This window comes from Electrophorus electricus, chromosome 7 (assembly GCF_013358815.1).
Source record: "Electrophorus electricus isolate fEleEle1 chromosome 7, fEleEle1.pri, whole genome shotgun sequence".
NCBI lineage: Eukaryota > Metazoa > Chordata > Actinopteri > Gymnotiformes > Gymnotidae > Electrophorus > Electrophorus electricus.
Window position 1 is genome coordinate 5,135,808 of NC_049541.1, and position 20,511 is coordinate 5,156,318.

Consider the following 20,511-nt stretch of genomic DNA (forward strand, 5'->3'; position numbering starts at 1 on the left):
AGTCTCCTAAATCTAGAATTGATGTTTAAAAATACAGGATTAATCTTCTAGTTCACAAACAACAAGCTACTAATGTAACACAGAAAGAAAAGCGAAGTTTCACAACGGCCATGCACAGAGAACCATGTCTACGCTCTGTTTTGGTCACTCATAGTAGTGCCAGAGGAGGAAAGGGAGATCTTGAACCACATGAGCACAGCCATTTTGTAGATGTAAAATGAGAAAGACAGAGCGAGAGAAAAGAGGAGGAAGTGATGTCATCAGACATCACAAGACTAAGCTGCCACAGTGCCTGTGTTGTGCTAAGGACAGAAATGACTGTGTTCCTGTCATGTACTGTGTCCATAGGAGTATGTAGTGTGTTTTTGACACTGTTAAAGGTCCAGTGACAGATTTCTTCTCTGCCACTAGAGAGCACTAGAGAGTTGAAGATCTGTTTGTATGTGTTATTAGTGGAGACTTATTTTGACTTTTTTTGTTACCTGCATTAGTTTGCTTCCTGCCTTGATACTGAGCTTGCTTTTCCCTAGTATCTCTTGCTGCTGTTGTACAGCTTTATACAGTGTTGTTTTGGTTCTGTGTATTGATGGTAGGGAGTAGCTGCTATTTGTTGTGGGTTTGGGGTTTTGTTACTATTTTTTGTTGGGGAATTAGTGTAGTCTTGTGTGTTTATTCTTTTTCTCTTTGAAAACTTATTCAGTGTGTTTTTATTTTATTGTGGGTTTTGTTCGTTACTTTGGCCTGGGTCACTGCTGAAGACACCAGCAATATTTGACTACTGTGGTATTTCCCTGGGTTCTTTGTTCTTACAAACATTTGTTAGCCGTTTTACCCCACTGCTCTTGTTACAGCCTTATTGCCCAGACAAGGTCGTAACAGTTCCTCTTTCTCCATGTTTCTATTTTTTTCTCTGATGCACTTTAAACAATAAAAAACAAGCAAACAAACAAAAAGGCAAACAAAACTTCCATGGTCTTGCTTAATGTCTTTGGTCACGTTGTGATTGCACTGGCTATTTTAATTAGAAAAATACCAATATACAGCAAGCCTATAGATTCCTGCATATCTGTATTTATTCAGTGTTTTCTGGGCAAAATGTGTGTGTGTGTTATTTGAGGAGGAGGCTTGCTATTCATTTTATATCTGCAAAAGGATAACTTTTGGACATTTACCTTACTTGCTGGTGGACTGGTACAGGGGCATATGCTGTGCATATACTAGGGATCTAATTCTTAGGCCCCCCTCAGATAGTAGTCTTAGGCTTCCAGAGGCCCATGGCAGTTGGAGGTCTATGGGCACTGGCCCAGTCAATAATCCATTCCTGAGTGCATTTTTAAGAATAATTCAGAAAGCATCTAACATGTCCATTTACTTCTTGTTATTGCAGTTTGGTTTCAAAATGAAAAACATGTAATGTTCATATACCCTCATGCGAATCCCATGTGTGAATCCCACATGCAAATGCCAATTGGGATTAAATAACAATGAAAGCATCTGACTATACCCTTGGTAAAGATACAAGAAATACAGTACCAAGTGTCAATGAGTCAATAGAAGACAGTGTAGCAGGAAAGATGCTTGCATTAGATATAGATATTCATTGTTTATATATTATGAAAATGTAAAAAACTAACATTCCATTACACTAAACCAATATTTCACTTTCAATTCTCCATCTAACCCTTGGTTTATTATGCGGCAATATCTTGGCAAATTACTACATGTAGAGGTGAGAATAATTTAGTTAACCTTACTTGTAAAATGCCATCTTTTTTAAAACTGTTGTAAAAGCAAAATAGTGGCAATCCAAGATTAAATAATAACAAATAAATACCAAAACAACATAACATTCATCCCTGACCATTGGTGAATGTAACTTGATTAAGTAAAAGTAAGTAAAACCAAGCCTTTAAATTCTCTGTAGTCTAGATTATTTCAAATTTTAATCTACAAATTATTTAAAAAATGGCTATATACTAAATGAAAATATACAAAACTCCAATAATTTATTTAATATACAGAAATCCATGTTTTGCATATGTCAAAAATGTTTGAATCCTGGCTGAAATTCTATAATAGAGAAATATATTAACTAAAAAAAATAATAATTAAAAAGTCCATTGCTGCATGAAATTATATTTCACACACACACACACACACACACACACACACACACACACACACACACACACACACAATGAAAAAGACAATACTCTGGCCTAGACATGGACCATAATTAGAATTAAAAAAAAAAAAAAGCAGCAATTTTGTCTCCCAAAGTAACAGCTATGTTTATCCCCAGTACTCCACAATCAAGGTGAAAAGAACTATACATAACACACTCACTGTAAAGCTTTACACAAATGTCTTGAAGGAGCATGGGATGTTTAGGCTGCTTGATTGCAGTTGGTGACAATATAAAAGTTTTAGTTTCTCATAAGTGATGGGGCTCCCTCTGCAGCTTTATTGACCTTTCACTACCCCATAAGTGGTTCCAGACTTAAAATGATCCACAGTACTGTAGATGGTTGATGGGAAGTTGTCAGATCTCTAGGTAATCATAAAGAAACATAATAAAAGCATTATTAACATTCAGAATATCAGATTCTCTGAGCTAATGTGATAAAAATGCAGCTTTGACAATTCCTTTCAGGAAACAAAGCATGGACAAAGCAAGATTAATATCATTAACATGGAACAAATTTTATATGAACATAAATGTTTCTTTTAAATAAATTTTGCATCAGAAATTTCTTACCATATCTGCAAATGTGTAATAAGTGCTGGGCAGTCTTGTCCACATGAGTTTCTTGTTGCTAAATATATTCAATAAAAGAAGTGGTAGGAACAAAATAATATAAATTATTACTATTACACTATAATAATAATCATATTATTATGAACCATATAGTTTATGACATGCCAGATGTACAATATTCTGCACAAGTCATAACACATTCTAATCACCACTGATGCTGCAGTTATACAATTGGGCTACAGCAAATGCAATGGGCTGGAAAGACATTCACACAGTAAGGAACAACATTCAACCAATAACTGATCATTTATTTGCTCATCCTCACCAGGCTATAGATCTCATGTGTTTCCTATTATTCATGTAAGGTGGGCTCAAACCCAGGTCAGCTAGATGATGACACCAGCAGCCTACTAAATGAGCAACCACGCTCTAACAATGATGGGCCCGTGTGCAGAACAGTTAGATCTTGGATCAGGTAAAACAAAAGGAAGAAACTAAACACCATGCCGAGTGTGGAAAAAGGGAGAACAAAGGACGCCACGGGAAGAAATGGCAACCCTGATGCACTGGGGAAAACCAAACTAAAACTATCCAAACAAAACCAGAAAACGGGGAAGAACTTGATTGGCTAAGGGAAGCCTCGGGAGAGAGACAGACTCAAGAGGGAAGGGGACATGTAAAAACACAAACACCCTCGCAGACAAGAAGTGAGATGTGGCACACAAACCTCAATACCTGAAGTTACCTGCTAAGCACTTGTCTTAAAACTTTGGTAAAGACCCAGCACTGAATGACTGGCTCACAGGGCTTATATAAGGTCTAGCCAGCTGTTGGGTGTTAAGCCTGATTAGTGGTGTGCCTGACTCGAGGCCTCCCTCTGGTGGCCGGAGGGGGCCTTGGCCTGGCACCAACCCTTACAATCCATGCCTATATATAATGATCTCTTTCCTCTTATCTTTGCTGAACAGATTATTCTGATTGCCTGTATGAACATCAAATTTCAGGTTGTAACTTTTTAAGGTTTGTGCTAAAAGACTTGACTAATTAGCCTGCAAACATGATTCAAAATGGCCCAGTAATCATTTCAGAATATAAAATGTGCTTGTCTGTGTACTATTTTGCACTAATAAAAAGCCATATGCTCACATTTCTCTCATGATACAGAGGATTTGGCATAGCGTGAGTAGATCTTTCACTGTGTGAAAGCTGCACTCCTACAACACTGTAAAAACTTGAAGGTCCAGATATCTCCAACCACATGCCATTCCTTGGTCTTTCATTTTCATACTGCCGACATGATTTAGTCAGACTATCATAGACCATGTTGTGGGTTTCATGAAGCCTTCCACAAAAGTGATAAATGCTTTCTTTAAAAAATGATGTAAAGTTTACATTGCAGTAGTAGACAGTATTTATTGGCTTTAAGTACTTCAGGAATAATACTGCAAGTTTAAATATTACCTCAACCTCTGCATACACAATGTCACACAGTGGGGAACCTATGCCATCTAGAATATCAAATGGAAAATGGACACGTCATTCAACCAGGCAAGATGAGCTATAGAACACAATCCTTGATTTTAAATGCTATTCTGTTCAAATAATTTACAGCCACACTAAGCATCAGATACCATTACTATAATAACCTCAACAGACATTTTAAAGGGAAGGGCAATTTGTTGAGATGCTGGCCATAAAGACAAGTTAACATGTACATTATTGGTATCACCCTATGGGTCCTGTGAAAGCTCTGCTTGAAAAGATATTTTTTAAGCCAAGCTGTGTTTGATGCTATTTGCACTTAGTGTACTTAGTGCAAATAGACAACTTGCAGGTTTATACATTGCTGAATGCAAGTTTGGATTGAGCTTTATGATCATTATTACAAAGTGCTTGCTTACTCCACAGACTCAAGAAATGTGGGAAACAGCCTTTTACTTGGATGGTACAAATATTTGGAACTCATTACTCAGTAATATTTGTTATATAGCTTCTATTACCAGTTTTAAAAACCAGCTCAAAATCATCTTTCAACCCTTAGCAGAACACTTAATACAATTATGCATATCAATTACAAGTTGCATGATTACTTTTTTTTACATCATAATTGTAGTTTATTTGTACTATTTCATAAATACAGTTGTTAAAATTCTATTCTATTACAATTCTAATCAACCAAATATTCTGAAATTCTTTTTGTAGAGAAACAAATTTCACTATTTTAAGAGACTTATAATACTAAATGTGATTTCTCAATATAATAAACATTATTTATTAGTAAATTAGTCAGTATTTGAAATTTACTCTTGTAAATACACTCCTGTAAATACAGAAATGGTATTTAAAAGTCTGTGTCTAATATTATTTAACCAAATCATCTCTTCAAGCAATCAATCTTGCATTATTTGCTTCATTATGCAGAATGGGTTTCTTTCTCCATGAAATTGTGTACTGGAAAAAACTGAAGGTGATACCTGTTTTCTTCCTCCTAAGTTGTATGACAACCAATAACAGTCAGAAGGAGGATAAGTGCCACACAGCTCAGTGCTATTACAATATAGAGCAGTTGGTTGGTAGGTCCTAATAGAGAACAAAATGTGTATGTTGGAGAGGAAAAATGTATGAGTACAATAAGATTAAAGAATTGGATACATGTTTGTGTGTGTTTGGGTTTGTAGACATTTATCTGTACCTATAGAAAAACAGATTTCTTTAATCTCTTTAATTGCACTTTTTTTCCAGCTGACTGGGTTGCTGTGGTTACAGGTTATAGTGCTTCCACTGACATACATGGATAGGATGATGCCTCCTGGTGATTCTATTTTCTTCTCCTCACAGACATCATTAGAGCAGTTAGAGCGGATTGTGAGGTTGTGACCACTACAAGTGAGAGTCACATTGCAGGGGTCACTGCTTAGCTGGTGAGGGACAGGAGTAAGGATTGGACTCTCCACTGGATCTGGGGAAGACACATACACAACCATGATTGTACTGCTGGATCACATACACTGAAAGCTCATCACCAACAAAACACACAGTTACAGAGATCATATAACTGCTGTCCTGTCATTTTAAGGTTTGAATTTTGTTCATTATTGCAACATCCTCTTGTAAATATGATTTTAAATGTAAGCACATTAAAACACATATGCAGAAAAATATACATTATTACAAAAATACTGTTGATTCAGGAATGCATTTTTTCCACTGATTACTATACTGAAAGACTTACCTAATACAGAGAGTTTGTACTGAACAATAGAGTTTTCCCCTTCTTCATCAATTGATTTTGCTATATAGAGTCCACTGTCATTCTTCTGTAGGCTTTTCATCGTCAGACTGTAGGTGTCCTTATCAAGCTTCACCCTACCGTTATAAGCACGGCCTGGTTCTACCTTATTCAATTTTTGATCATATGTCAATACAAAATATCTTCCATGCATCCATTTCAGGGTTTTGAATGGTTTTATATAGCCTTTTATGTGCAGCTGAACAGAACTGCCAACCTCCTTAAACTCATGATTGGACACTGTAGAGAAAGAGGAAATATAATCCATTAATGTTCTGAAGACTTGTAAAAAAAAAAAAAATGTAATTACATTTTTTTTATTTACGTAAGTGAATTGTTATATACATTTTGTAAAAAAGAAAGCCTGTTGCTTTTTTAAAATTTTTCCGTCTTTGTTAACCCTCATAAAATGTCTAAATGTTATTTTGCCTTCTGTTTTTAACAACAGAAACCTTTTAATTACATAGCTCTTTTCCCAAGCTCAAGGTTGCTTTACGGATCAAATCAAGAATCATATATAGATGAAAAAAAAAACAAAAATCAGAAAAGACATCATAAAAATAGCGAAATACTAAACACAGAAGATAAAACAACAACTGTAAAAGGTACACTAGACAGTAACAGAATTAGATGGACATAACAAAGAGCAGAAGATGATTGAGGGAGGGAGTTTAAAGTTGAGGTGCTGCAACATTGAGAGATGAATCTTGGGAATGGTGAGCAAATCCCAATTAAAAGTTTTCCAGATGTTGGAATGAACTCCAACTACTTGACTGTAGATCAGTCTCTTGCTGTCCTCAAATGTAGAATAAAGTACCCCCTTTTTCAGGAGTACTTGAATGAGCCATACCCACTTCAAGGCACTTGACTATATTCATCAACAATCCTTTACTTACTTCCCAAACATACACTCAAACAAAGGAACCTGAACTTTACTTGTGTGTATTGCTTCTGATAGGGTCTAATGGTATCCTAACAATCAAACCTAGTACACTAGTATAAGGATTTCTTTCATGGAGTTAACTATTGTTCATGCTGGACATGAGCATCTGCTAAATGCTGTAAATGTACAAATAAGAAATGAGAATACTGGCTGAAACATAAGGGTTGAGTAACTCAGACACACTACAGAGGAGCATGAGGATCATGGTGATGTAGAAATATAAAAGTTATGAGTATTTTATATTGAATGCGAACAGCGACCAGTGCAAATTATAGAGGATGATGACTTATAGAGGATCTCTAACCCTGGATCCGAGATGGCCGACGGAGATCCTGAGGGAGAACAAAGAACGCGATGCGAGGAAATGACCTCGAGGAAAGTGAGCCGGCGTCAGGAACAGGCTGAGGATTCAGGCACACCGAGTTCCCTTACCTAGCATCCTGCTAGCCAATGTCCAGTCTCTGGACAACAAGCTCGACGACCTGCAGGCCAGGATAAAGTTCCAGAGGGACATTCGGGACCACAACCTCCTCTGCTTCAGCAAATTGTGGCTGAACCCAGCGGTACCAAGCTACGCCATCCAGCCAGCCGATTTCTTCGCAGTTGACAGCATGGACAGGATGGCAGATTCGGGGAAGTTGAGAGGTGGTGAAGTGTGTGTGATGGTAAACAACAGCTGGTGCAACGATGCCAGTGTTGTTACTCTCACCCGCTCCTGCTCACCCAACCTGGAGCTGCTCGACCTCAAGTTTCGCCCTTTCTACCTTCCTCGGGAGTTAACTTCGGTCATTCTCAACACCATGTACAGTCCACCTCAGGCCAACATGGACACTGCACTGTAGGAACTTCATGAGGCTCTCACCCAGTTTCAGGCACGACACCGGGATGATGCACTTATCGTCATTGCAGATTTCTATAGCGCTAGACTCAAGCATGCAGTGCCCAACTTTTACCAGCACATAACCTTCCCCACCAGGGGAAATAGGACACTAGACCACTGCTACACCCCATACAAGGACAGCTACAAGGCGCTAGCTCATCGACCATTTGGTAAGTCGGACCATGCCACCATCTTCCTCCTACCAAAATATAAACATAGGCTGAAACGGGAAACGTTTCCCAACCAGAAGCCCTGGCTGGACAAAACCATCTGCAAGACTCTGAACTCTTGCACAGCTGCCTAAAATGCGGCAATCATCAGCGGGAACATGGACGAGTACAAGTCTGCTTCATACGGAGTGCGCAGGGCGGTGAGGGAGGCGAAGCGACACTACGGGAAGAAACTAGCGTTCCAGCAGAGTAGCTCTAGAGCCCTGTGGCAGGGACTATGGACGATCACGGACTGCAGGAGCCCACCCTCTGGACTGATGAGTGCGGATGAGTCTCTGGCGAATGAGCTAAACACATTCTTCGCTCGCTTCAAGGCCACATCTAGCAGCGCTAATACTAATAGCGCTAGTGCTAACAATACTAATGGTGCTATCGGTGCAGCCAAGAGCGCATGCGCAAAGCCCACCGTAGGCCAGTGAGCTCTCATCATCACAGAGAGCGACATGAGGAGAGCAAATATCAGGAAGGTGGCGGGACCAGACGGCATCTCTGGTAGAGTCCTCAAAGCCTGCACAAACTAGCTAGCTCCGGTATTCACCGACATCTTCAACCTCTCCCTGACGCTCAGTATCATCCCATCTGGCTTCAAGTGATCCACCATCGTCCCTGTCCCAAAGGGACCTCGATTTTCCGGCCTCAATGACTAGTGCCCTGTTGCCCTCACATCGGTTGTGATGAAGTCCTTTGAAAAGCTAGTCAGAGACTTCATCACATCTTCACTGTCAGCCTCCATGGACCCACTGCAGTTTGCATACCACAACTGCTCCACTGATGATGCAATTGCACATCTGCTTCACAGCACACTGACCCACCTGGACAAAGGGAGGGGTAATAATGTTAAAATGCTGTTTGTTGACTACAGTTCAGCACTTAACACTATCATCCCCTCCAGACTCACTATTAAGTTGGAGGATCTAGGACTGCATCCATCCTTGGGTGAATGGATCTCCAACTTCCTAACAGACAGACCACAAACAGTACAGGTGGGCAACTGTGTCTCATCCACCCTCACCCTCAGTACTGGAGCTCCTCAGAGTTGTGTCCTAAGCCCCCTGCTCTACTCACTGTACACCTATGACTGTGTGGCCACTTCCAGCTCTACCACCATTATCAAGTTTGCTGACGATACCGTCGTCATGGGCCTGATTTCGGGCAACGACGAGAGCGCCTACCTGGAGGAGATGAAACACCTGGAGAACTGGTGTCAGGAAAATAATCTCCTCCTGAACATCAGCAAGACACACCAACTCCCTGGCAAAGAAGGCTTGTCAGCATCTTTACCACCTCAGATGCCTAAGAGACTTCAGACTGCCCTCCAAGGTGCTGTGGAACTTCTACACCTGCACTATTGAGAGCATCCTCATGGGGAACATCACAGCCTGGTTTGGGAACAGCACCAAGCAGGACAGACAAGCACTCCAGAGGGTGGTGCATTCAGCAGAGCGCATCATTCATACAGAACTTCCTGACTGGCAGACTATCTATCAAAAGCGGTGCCAGACCAAAGCCTGGCGGATTGTGAAGGACCCCACCCCATCCCAACAATAGGCTATTCCCTTTGTTGAGGTCAGGGAAGTACTTTCGCTCCCTGAAGACCAACACAGAGAGACTGAAGAGGAGCGTCTTCCTGCAGGCCATTTGGGCCCTGAATTAGGGCAGCTGATGAACTGTGGGGACCACTCTGTGCACTGCGTATGATGTCAATAACATCATAAAAGACTGCAATAAGTGTAAATTGTAAACTGTAAATTGCAACAGGTAATTGTACTTTTTGTATATATACATATATACATATAAATATACATTGTACATTGTGTATATATATATACATATTATATTATACATGTATTGTATCCCTGTACCTCCTCAGCTCAGACAGAGCAGTCACAAAAGCATTTCACTGCGAGTTATACCATGTATGACTATGTACGTGACAAATAAAACTTTGAAACTAATCTGATAATATATTGCGCATGTGTGTGAGGCTGTTTGGCAAAACTGATGCAGACATGGATATTGTTTTTAATGAAAAATTTGATTGCTAATAATTTTGGATATCATGGAAAGAAAGAGGCATATTTTAGCTGAAGTTTATGTGGAGTTGTTTGGGTGTAGTTATGAGCTAGAAGCTGAGAGACAATTCAGCGGCTTCCAGCATGGACTAGCTATGATTTTTTGCATCGCAAATCACTGGATATTTCCATACACTGCTGGAAAAATTCATAATCCTGCTACAAATTGCAAGTATAAATGAGAAAGCATACTATTTCTTTACAGTATTACAGCATTCACAGAATAACAGTATTTTCCCCAGCATAACCTTTTAGCCTAATATCAATGAAGCTAATATTTTTATCCCTTAACCATGAAGCTATAATGAAGCTAATATTGTATTTAGTAAGTTGTTAAACATGGTTGTAATGTTTAGCAAAAACATACTGCACACTGATGACTTTGTGTGCATTTGGAGAGGTTTTTGAGCACCTTGGAGATGTCTGACACCTAGTGGAAAATACTGTGTACCTCCTGAGTAATTTCATGTATATGCTCAAAATTGTCCATTTTACTGGACAAGACCATGGTGAATCAGGAAATGAAGCACATGACTGAAAATGAATCTCCATCATCCAAATACATATTATAAACCCCCAAAATAGAATACAAGTACACATCATTCACATACAAGAACAAATCATTCAAAAATGTGTTTAAAACTGGAGGTGCACTTAGCAGTTAATTGAGGTAGAACAAATTTTCTTGCAATTAGGTTTTTGTGGATGTGAGATACAATACTGTGGAAGGAAGATGTGGATTTTTGGCGCTGTGCTTTGGCTGTTTGTGGTTGCAGTCAGTATGGAACAGTTTCATGCACAGGCATTTTTAGTTGCACTTTCACATGAATCATCTTTTCAAGCAGTGTTTTTCTTTTTTTTTTTTGCAGACTGCTAGGTTCCGGTAAAGTAAAAATAAATGTAGACCCACATCACCTCAAAGCAAAAGGTTTCCATTCTCTGTCACTGCAATAGATGTCAATACTGTCCATGAGTTTTATTTAAAAAAACAAACAAACTAAAAAAACAAAAAAATATTTTGCTAAAATCTTACTAAGCATTTTAGGAACTATATTAATTTATATAGTTTGAAAATAATTTATATTTATTTATATTTATTAGTATACGTATATGTAAGACTGTTATGCTTTTCCTTATAGTATAGTTTAAAATCTGAGCTCATAGGTCTCCCAGGTAGCGCAGTTTTTGCTATACCATTGAGAGCTTGCTAGTTTAAATGTAGAGTATGCTATTGCCTTAGTTAAAAATATGCTCTCGAAGGAAATATTTGTTAACCTTCACTCTACTAAATTGGTAGCTACTATGTAAAAGTGTAAGGTATTCCTCAGTTAATGAGTCCTGGTGAAAAAATTTGTCAGATGAATTTTCATTTATTTTCCAGCAGAATCATATTTTATAATGCAAAAATTTAAGAAAAGTATAAAAATAAAACCATTTTTTGGCACTACTGAGTAATTTCATTATGTGATTAGATTATAATTCCATTTTAGCAAACATCCCCATAATGACAAAATGCCAGTCAAATGTTTATGGTATAACTTGAAAACAGGTTTGCCATTTATCTATGGTTTAAACCTGTCTGTTATTCTATATTTAATTAGCTATATATTGTGTGTTTAGTACAAGCAGGCTAGCACCAGAGACAAACATCAATAAATACTGAATAATTGTACCAAAATGGCACTTATGAGTACTGGACAAATGATTTCAGATCACAAGTCTGTGAAACAAGCAATTACCCTAAATTGCAAGAACAGCTACTGCTATAAAAAAAGTACCTAGGTGACCGCATAACCTATAATCTGTTATTGATCAAGGTAAAGGCTAAAAGCCAAACTTTTGACTTGGCCTTACCAGGAACCATGTTCATTCCAGCACTGCTATGCCTACCTCTTCCCACCGGCATCTCCGATCTGGTTCGCCAGAGTACTAGTTACACACCTGATGACTATTTTCTCCATTACTACCTCCCTATTTAAGCCCTCCTCCCTCACACACTCTTTGCGAAGTATTGCCATTCTCATGTTGCATACCGAGGCTCCCATGTACGTGTTTGTCTGCCTGGTTTCTGAATCCTGCCTGTGCTACAGACCTCATCTACTGCCTGACCTCTGGACACCTTCCAGCCTCTGCCTCACGTTTTCGACCTCGGACTGACCTCTGAGCATGACCACCTGTCTAATTCCTTTTACCTATCTTGAAAAGCTCCAAGCCCTACAAACTCTCCCTATGAGTCCTACCTGCCCCGAAAACTAGATAAAACCTCTTGCATTGGATACTCTCCCTTGTGTGTGTGTGTGCCTTCATTACACCAGTCTCTTGATCTCAGTATTAGAAAACATATATGGGACAGAAGTAAAAACAAACAACCCTTACTCACATTTGTCCTGCATACTTTGGAATTCTGGAATACACTTTAGATTATTTTCTGCAAGAAATAACTGACAAAATGCCCTTTGTTTATGAAGACGCTTTAAAGGAACAGATTGACAATCCAATTTACACAAAATTTCAGTCACCCCAAACTTTACTTGTTTTACTAAGTCATTCCTTAAGGCAAAAGATGACTCATTTAGGAATACAACTATTTTGTTAAAATATAAAACATGAAAAGCATATCAAATCATATGTACACATAATATATAGATATGTGACAGGCATGTTCCTGATGTACATACATGGTTGTACTACAGTCATAGTATGGTAGGACGCATTGAACCATTTTGATACAAAGTCAAGTTCAGTAATCATTTCATATCAAACAGTTTATCAATTATGTGGAAAGATCTATTCAGCAGGATGGCGTTGCATACTCTTAACATGACCTGTAATTCTGTATGACACAGTGGTTTATCCTATTCATAATATAAGGACAGAAGCTCAGCTAGTCACACATCACTATTTATATCATAAGACGCATACATAGACAGATGTAGTTTAAAGGACTCTACCTGTTATTGAGGCCAAACTGCAGAGAATGAAAATCAGCTTTGCTACAATCGCCATTGCACTGTGTGTGAGCAAATTTCCTTTCTTGAGGTTTATAAACTTCTGTCAGTTTGGCTCTGAATAACAATGGGGTGCCTCCCTAAAAAGTGCCTCATTTCCATATTTAAAATGTTTACATTTCAAGATTCATGTAATGTAATGCACAGTAAAAATAATGAAATACCAAATTTAATGTCATGTTTAAGTCTTTACGAGCATGATAAAAATATCATGAATGTACAGTACAGATGAAATTTGAGAGTACAATGACATTTTAAGTTAGATGGTGGTGATGATCTTTAATACTTTATTTTCCAGAAACACTATTTCAGCTATGGATCTGCCTGCATATATGAGTCCAATTTTGATACAAACTGACCTTGTTCATGTAACAAGTCAGAAACAGGTAGGCGTTTGCGGATGCGATAAGACTTTGGCTTTCCAATCCAAAATGTAGTCAGAACACAGGCAGGTATCAAAACCAGCAAAGCAAGAACACCAGGAGAAGTACAATGTACAGATCCAAAAACTGTAGTGAAGAGAGGACAGGGCCAAAACACTATAAGTAACAGGCATCAGAACAAATGCTCAATGTGCAAGGCAATGAACCATGGCAGTACTTTGAATAGACTGCATCATTTAGAAGGCACATAAATACACTGAGTAGAATTGAAAACAGGTGGTAATAATCCAAATCTGGGGATGATGATCGAGGCATTGTAGCCTTTTTTTTGTTTGCTATGTATTTCTGGATTCTCTGAGTTGGCTCTTTGACTAACGACTCTGATTGTGGATTTGCCCTTAATAATCTCACATATCTCAGCATATGCATCCGCATCGTGATCGCTCCACATTACACACAGGTTAATACACCATGGCAAGACTGAGCACAGCAACAAGACACAATGTAGTTATGCTACATCAGCAAGGTCTCTCCCAGACAAAGATTTCAAAGCAAATTGGGGTTTCAAGATGTGCTGTACGAGCTCTTTGAAGAAGCACAAAGAAATTAGCAACATTGAGGACCGTAGACGCAGTGGTTGACCAAGGAAACTTATATCACTTACCTTTGAAATCAGAAGATCTCCAGCAGTGCCATTAGCTCAGAACTGGCCGAAACCAATGGGAACCAAGGTACACCCATCTATTGTTTGAAGAAGTCTGGCCAGAAGTGGTCTTCATAGAAGAATTGCGGCTAAAAATCCATAACTTTGACATAGAAAGAAGGTCAAGCTGAGGGCAGTGATAGCTCAGTGGTTAAGGTGATTGACTTGTAATTGAATAGTTGCCAGTTCATGGCCAAATTGCCACTGTTGGGGCCCCTGAGTAAGACTCTTAATCCTCAAGCTGTATTCTTACATAATTGTAAGCTGCTTTGGATAGAAGTGTCAGCTAAATGCTATAACAGATGTCAGCTTTTTTGCTGATGGGCTGGAGAGCAGTACAATAATGAGCATCTGCAGGCAACAGTGAAGCATGGTGGAGGTTTCTTGCAAATTTGGGGTTGTCTTTCAGCAAATGGAATTAGGGATTTGGTCAATATTAATGGTGTCTTCAATGCTGAGAAACACAGACAGATGATCATCCCTTATGCAATACCATCAGGGAGGTGTCAAACTTGGCTGCAGCAGGGCAATGTCCCCAAACATACAGCCAATGTCATTAAGAACTATCTTTAGTGTAAAGAACAACAAGGAGTCCTGGAAGTGATGATCTACCCTAGTTCTGTTTGGAACAACCTCCCTGCCAAGTTCCTTCAAAAACTGTGTGCAAGTGTACCTAGAAGAACTAATGTTGTTTTGAAGGCAAAGTTGGGACACACCAAATATTGATTTGGATTTATCTTCTTTTCAATCAACTTTGCATTTTGTTAACTTACAAAAATATACTATGAACACTTCTATTTTTGAATGCATGGCCAGCGAATAAGGGGGCAGGGAGTTTTCTTTTAGAGTTCAGTTATTTCATCACTCTATTAAATACAAAATTAAACATTAAGGTTCAGCAATGTTATTCATTTGTGGGAATGTATGGACTACTGTTGATTTAGTGAACACAAAATAGTTCACAGTGAATTGAGCATTAAAGAGCAATAATATGTAAACTAAAATCGCATATGAAAACCCACATTCCTCCAGCTTGCATTTTCAAATGAATACCTGTAGGCTATCTTTCTGTAGAGTATTAGGAATACATTTACAAAAAAACCCATCACTTCTGCAACACGGCAGACTTGGTAGAAGTGTTGCTGAATCTATGAAAACCACAATTTCACAAGTCTTGTTTGGTTCTCAACTGTTTACAGCACTTCCTTTGGAGCACAGCCTTCATTTTGAACAAGACCAAAAACAGGGGTTAATGCAATTACATTAGTCATTTACACACAAAAACCCCCACAGATAGCAAGACCATACGAAGTTGCTCAATACATAAAGGCATGAAAACGGGAGCCTCTTAGAGCACAAACTGGTGACATTTGCTTTGAATCTGGACTGCCAGGCAAATCAGTTTGGCAGGTTGCATGCCACTCCATTAAATGACATTGTGGCATCATGGTGCAACACTGGAATTCAAATGTTTAGTGCAACTGAATACAATGGACATGCATTTCTGGTAAATTATCATTGTTTGAAATGCAGACAGTAGGCTGCAGAGTGTGGCAAAATGTAAACCCAACTGCAACAAGTGAGGAATATGAGAAGTAAGTCTAAAATAAAATGAAAAAAAAGAATAAAAGAATATGAGGGACTGTGACCCCCAAAAATGGCTCCAATAAATCCCAGAAACAACATCCTAGGTCTTTGTCCAGAAGTGTGCAGTCCTGGGAAGAGCAGGAGTGTGCTATTATCCTGAGTCAGAGTGGGCGTGGTCCTCCTGTTGGATGAACTGTGACAATAACATTTACATTTGGTTTTGCAGAACTACCCAGTGTGCCGATTAGCTGACTCACTGACTCTCATTGGTTCAATCTATACATATTCAACAGGGAGCACAGAACATCCATACTGTTGCTACGTAAATTAGCTGTAAATTACAAACAATGGTTAGTGTTTTCCAGTTGTATTTATAAATAGACATAAAGGTGGATTACATCTAAGAATTATCATTACTCATTGGATGGTGGGGAGTGCATTTAAATGTTGAAGTCCTTAATCAATGACTGTTTAGATAAGGTGACATTTTATGTTGCATGTCTCATTCTGTTATGCTATTATACAAATGTTGCAAGATCATTACCAATTATTTTTTTCTCCAATAGGACAAAAAAACAAGCCACATCTGATGGATTATCTTGATCAATCTGCTTGTTACTTATCATAGTTATTGTTTTTTGTTTGTTTGTTTCTTTATTGTGGTCAAAAAGTAATGGAAGACAAATTTGAATACATGGAGACTTAAATCAATGTATGCTCAGTATGAATGTTTAGGCCTCAAACATGATAATCTTTTTTAATGATAAAGTTGATTTTATGATTATAAGAAGCAGAATTCATAGCTGGATCATAGTGAAAACGATTATGCAAATGAACACATGAATGAATCTAGAACCAAATGCTATCGATTTCAAATGTACAATAGTCAGTGTGGCAGTACAGCCTGAAGATAAAAGTACTGGCCATCTACTTTTAGACACAAATCAAAGTATTAGCAAGTAGAATTGTGTCTGGTAGTGCTGGCCTTTATGGCCCTGAGTCTTCTGTCTGAGGGTAGGGCTTGGGTCAGGTGCACATTGAGAGAGGATTGCAGGGTGAGAGGATTGCAGAGTGAGAGGATTACAGGGTGAGATGCAGGATGAGAGGATTACGGGGGAAAGGATTACAGTGTGAGAAGTGGGATGAGAGGATTACAGGGTGAGAGGATTACAGGGTGAGATACACAATGAGAGAATTATAGGGTGAGATGCAGGATGAGAGAATTGTAGGGTGAGAGGATTGCAGGGTGAAGACAATTTGTCTGTGATCTTGCCAGCACTCTTCATAGCTCTGTTGTCTTATATATCCTCAGGTTTTGTCTTGTGATTTATAAGTAATTGATCTGGTATTTGATGGGATAATGTTACATTCTATTCCATTCACATTTTCCATAGGTTGCCCAATGTTTGACAATGGCAATCCTGAATACAAGTGTTGCAATGGCAATATAAACAAGGGTGACAATGGGAATACTGAATACAAGAGTGGCAATATCTATCCTACATTTTCCAATGAGGATGATGATGGTAAGGCTGAATATAAGGAGGGTGAAGCTGGCAATACTGTGTAGTGGAGAACACAGCACCCCCGCCCCCATTCTCTCTGGACTCTAAACATTAATTGACCATAACAACTCCCATCAGGGGTTCCACTTATCAGGAAAGAGAACCCTTCACAGTTATAGCAAGTTTGAACTCCACCATCATTCAGGTTTTAACTTTCGATCAAAGAAAGGTTTAAGACTAAGGTTTAAAACAGATTATAATCCTCCCTTAAGGGTGCAGCTCTTCATGGACATTCAACTGAAAACAAATTTGACTATTTTCCACTAAAGAAACTTTAATTACATATCTGACTCACTCTTTTAAGATGTGGACCCACAGTGCCTTCCAGTGAATGTAACTAGATTCTCAACATGTGCAAATAGACTGCAATACCTTATTATAAATAACTTGTGATGCACAACAATTTAGAATTGTGTTTAATAGTGAGTAAGATCCAACTAATCTACAGTATACTAGTTCCTTCTCTGTCACCTTATACTGATTTTTACTTTCATGTCTTATTATTCCACAGAATTCTAGAAATTATGATACCCATGCCTTCCAATATAATTGTAGAATGTGCATAGTAATGTTTGTAACTGTTATTAATACGTTGATTGTATATTCATTACTTACATGGGCTAGCCGAGTCCACTGCCTTTTTGCGACGTCCGCAAATGTTTCTAAAAAAACTTCTCTGGGATTTCATGGAAGACGGTGTAAGGAACGGTGGAAATCTAAATAAGTTTTAATCAAGAAGCTCTCACGAGTACAAACAAGTGCTTAGAACTGCATTTTGTGTGTATGTCATCTGCCCAGTTTAACATTAGTTTTTCTGAAATTGTTTAATTTGCTCGTCACCACGCCATTACTTTAGTTATTTTACCTTTATTATCATTCATAGAGTTAAAATTAGTTCTGTTTGCCCGGCAGCAATTAATATTAATCTACTGCAAGGTCAGCATCAGAATAGCCTTCATTCACCGCTAGTCAGAAAGCTGAACACCTGCAAGTACCGAGCAGGCTCGTTTTGTCTTCTTTAAATAAATCTGGACAGCTCAGAATAGCTAGGTCATTCTTTGAGCTTTGGAATTACGTATGGTTTGCTTGGGTATAAATCAGTATCATTTTCCTAAGACACAGACAGGTGATTAACTGAGCTGAACAGCTACGACCAGCCACGTAAGACATTCCCTTTGTATTCATGTGCTCTGCTTTTGATGTCAGCCTATAGCTGCTATTCCCATAATTATTCCAATAATTCATTACATTTAATTTGGTCATTAGAAATAGGTTTCCATTATCCCCATAACTGTTTCAGAACAAAATTAGATTCATTACTCCTTTTAGATCAAGTATTGAGTATAAAGCCGTTAAGCGTAGATCCACGCTTTCTCTTTAGAAATGAGCTTCTAAATGAGTTTAGGCTTCCCACCCTAAGGCTTTTTCCTTTAGGTGCTTCCTGTTAACATTTGGTTTGTGTTGAAGTTCTTGGTTCAATTGTTTTATTCATTTCTTTGGCATTTATCTGTATGCTAATGATTAGTTAGTTTATTTCATATGCCTGAGACATGTCTGTATACATCACATTTTCCCTGCCATATAAAGCTAAAAGCATCAGCCTGCACTACCTGCCCCTGACCATGATGATGGACCATCAAACATTTCACCACAAGTGGAGACACAGAATACAGGTGGTACAGAGCAAGTATCACAATTACTAGAGAATACAACTCAAGCAGAGTTTCTGACACTTGCTGAGAGTTATAATGAACATCCATACTGTTGCTACATAAATAGCTGTATATTACACACAATGTTTAGTGTTATATAGAGTTAAATATATAAATATAAAACTTTGCTGGACATTAAAATGCTTATATTTGGTATCATGCAAACATTGTTGTGGGACTACCTAATGTAATTATCATATTACTAGTGGAAAACACATTTAGAGAACTTAGCTGACACTTTTATTCAAAGCAACTTACAACTATGACTGAGTACAAGTTAAGGGCCTTGCTCAGGGACCCAACTTTGAAGTCATGGGGCTTGAACCAGGAACCTTCTAATTACAAGTCAAGTACCTTAACCACCAAGCTACCACTGTCACTTTATTTGACAAGACCCTGGTGAATCATAAACCCCCCCCAAAATAAAAGGTTTTTTTTTGTTGTGACATTTTTTTCCCTGTATTAAATGAGCTCAAATGGAACCTTTACAATTAATTGTAATTCATCTGATCACTCTTCACAATCTAGAGTTAATGAAAACAAAATATGTGCCAGTGTCAACTTTTGGCCACAACTCTATACGAAAGCGAGAGCACTTTGCTTGCACAGCTGATGAAGGACCTCTGTCTAAAATGTTTCTCTGGAAACTGTACTTTACTACAATTTTGAATATCTCTACATCTCTTACCACAGTACACTGCAGTTGCTCACCTAGTGTAACGGTGAGCAGTAAGGAGGTGGACGCATGTGCAGAGAAGAGCGAGATTTATCAGGGGCAAATTTAGAGTCGTAGTCGTTGGAGTAGTCCAGGGTCATTGAACCAATACGGAGAGTACGGGGATACATGATAAGAACAATGGCTAGGGTACACTAACAACTAAAACACAAACAGCAACTAGAATGAAACACAAAGTTTGTACTCTGTGCCGCACGCACGCACGCACGCACACACGCACGCACGCACACACGCACGCACGCACACACACACGCACGCATACACACACGCACGCATACACACACGCACGCATACACACACGCATACATACACACACGCATACATACACGCATACATACATACATGCATACATACATGCATACATACATGCATACATACATGCATACATACATGCATACATACATGCATACATACATGCATACATACATGCATACATACATGCATACATACATGCATACATACATGCATACATACATGCATACATACATGCATACATACATGCATACATACATGCATACATACATGCATACATACATGCATACATACATGCATACATACATGCATACATACATGCATACATACATGCATACATACATACATGCATACAGATGGATATTGGCTTTTAAAAACATCCAAACATACATG

The 20,511-nt window shown here is 38.5% G+C and overlaps 1 protein-coding gene across 2 annotated transcripts; it reads right to left on the reverse strand.

The window, feature by feature from the left end:
• Positions 1-4,958: 4,958 nt before the first annotated feature.
• On the reverse strand, positions 4,959-13,391 carry LOC118241680 (CD48 antigen-like). 2 transcript variants are annotated; one of them, XM_035528006.1, is made up of 5 exons: positions 13,124-13,176; positions 12,553-12,613; positions 5,991-6,287; positions 5,451-5,717; positions 4,959-5,338 (listed from the first exon to the last, which is right to left on the reverse strand). In XM_035528006.1, the coding sequence occupies exons 2-5, from the start codon at positions 12,563-12,565 to the stop codon at positions 5,247-5,249; spliced, it is 669 nt and encodes a 222-aa protein (XP_035383899.1). In that variant the 5' UTR covers positions 12,566-12,613; positions 13,124-13,176; the 3' UTR covers positions 4,959-5,246. The 2 variants fall into 2 exon arrangements, with proteins under 2 accessions (XP_035383899.1, XP_035383898.1); XM_035528005.1 differs by lacking the exon at positions 12,553-12,613 and having other exon boundaries at positions 13,124-13,391.
• Positions 13,392-20,511: the final 7,120 nt, after the last annotated feature.

Bases quoted from the DNA above. Each gene is read 5' to 3' on its own strand.
- LOC118241680 (XM_035528005.1), bottom strand. From the start codon at position 13,178: ATGGCGATTGTAGCAAAGCTGATTTTCATTCTCTGCAGTTTGGCCTCA. The intron at 6,288-13,123 runs GTAGAGTCCTTT...CTTTCTCTACAG, and splicing joins CAGTTTGGCCTCAATAACAG to TGTCCAATCATGAGTTTAAG. The intron at 5,339-5,450 runs GTACAGATAAAT...GTTCTCTATTAG, and splicing joins AGAAATCTGTTTTTCTATAG to GACCTACCAACCAACTGCTC.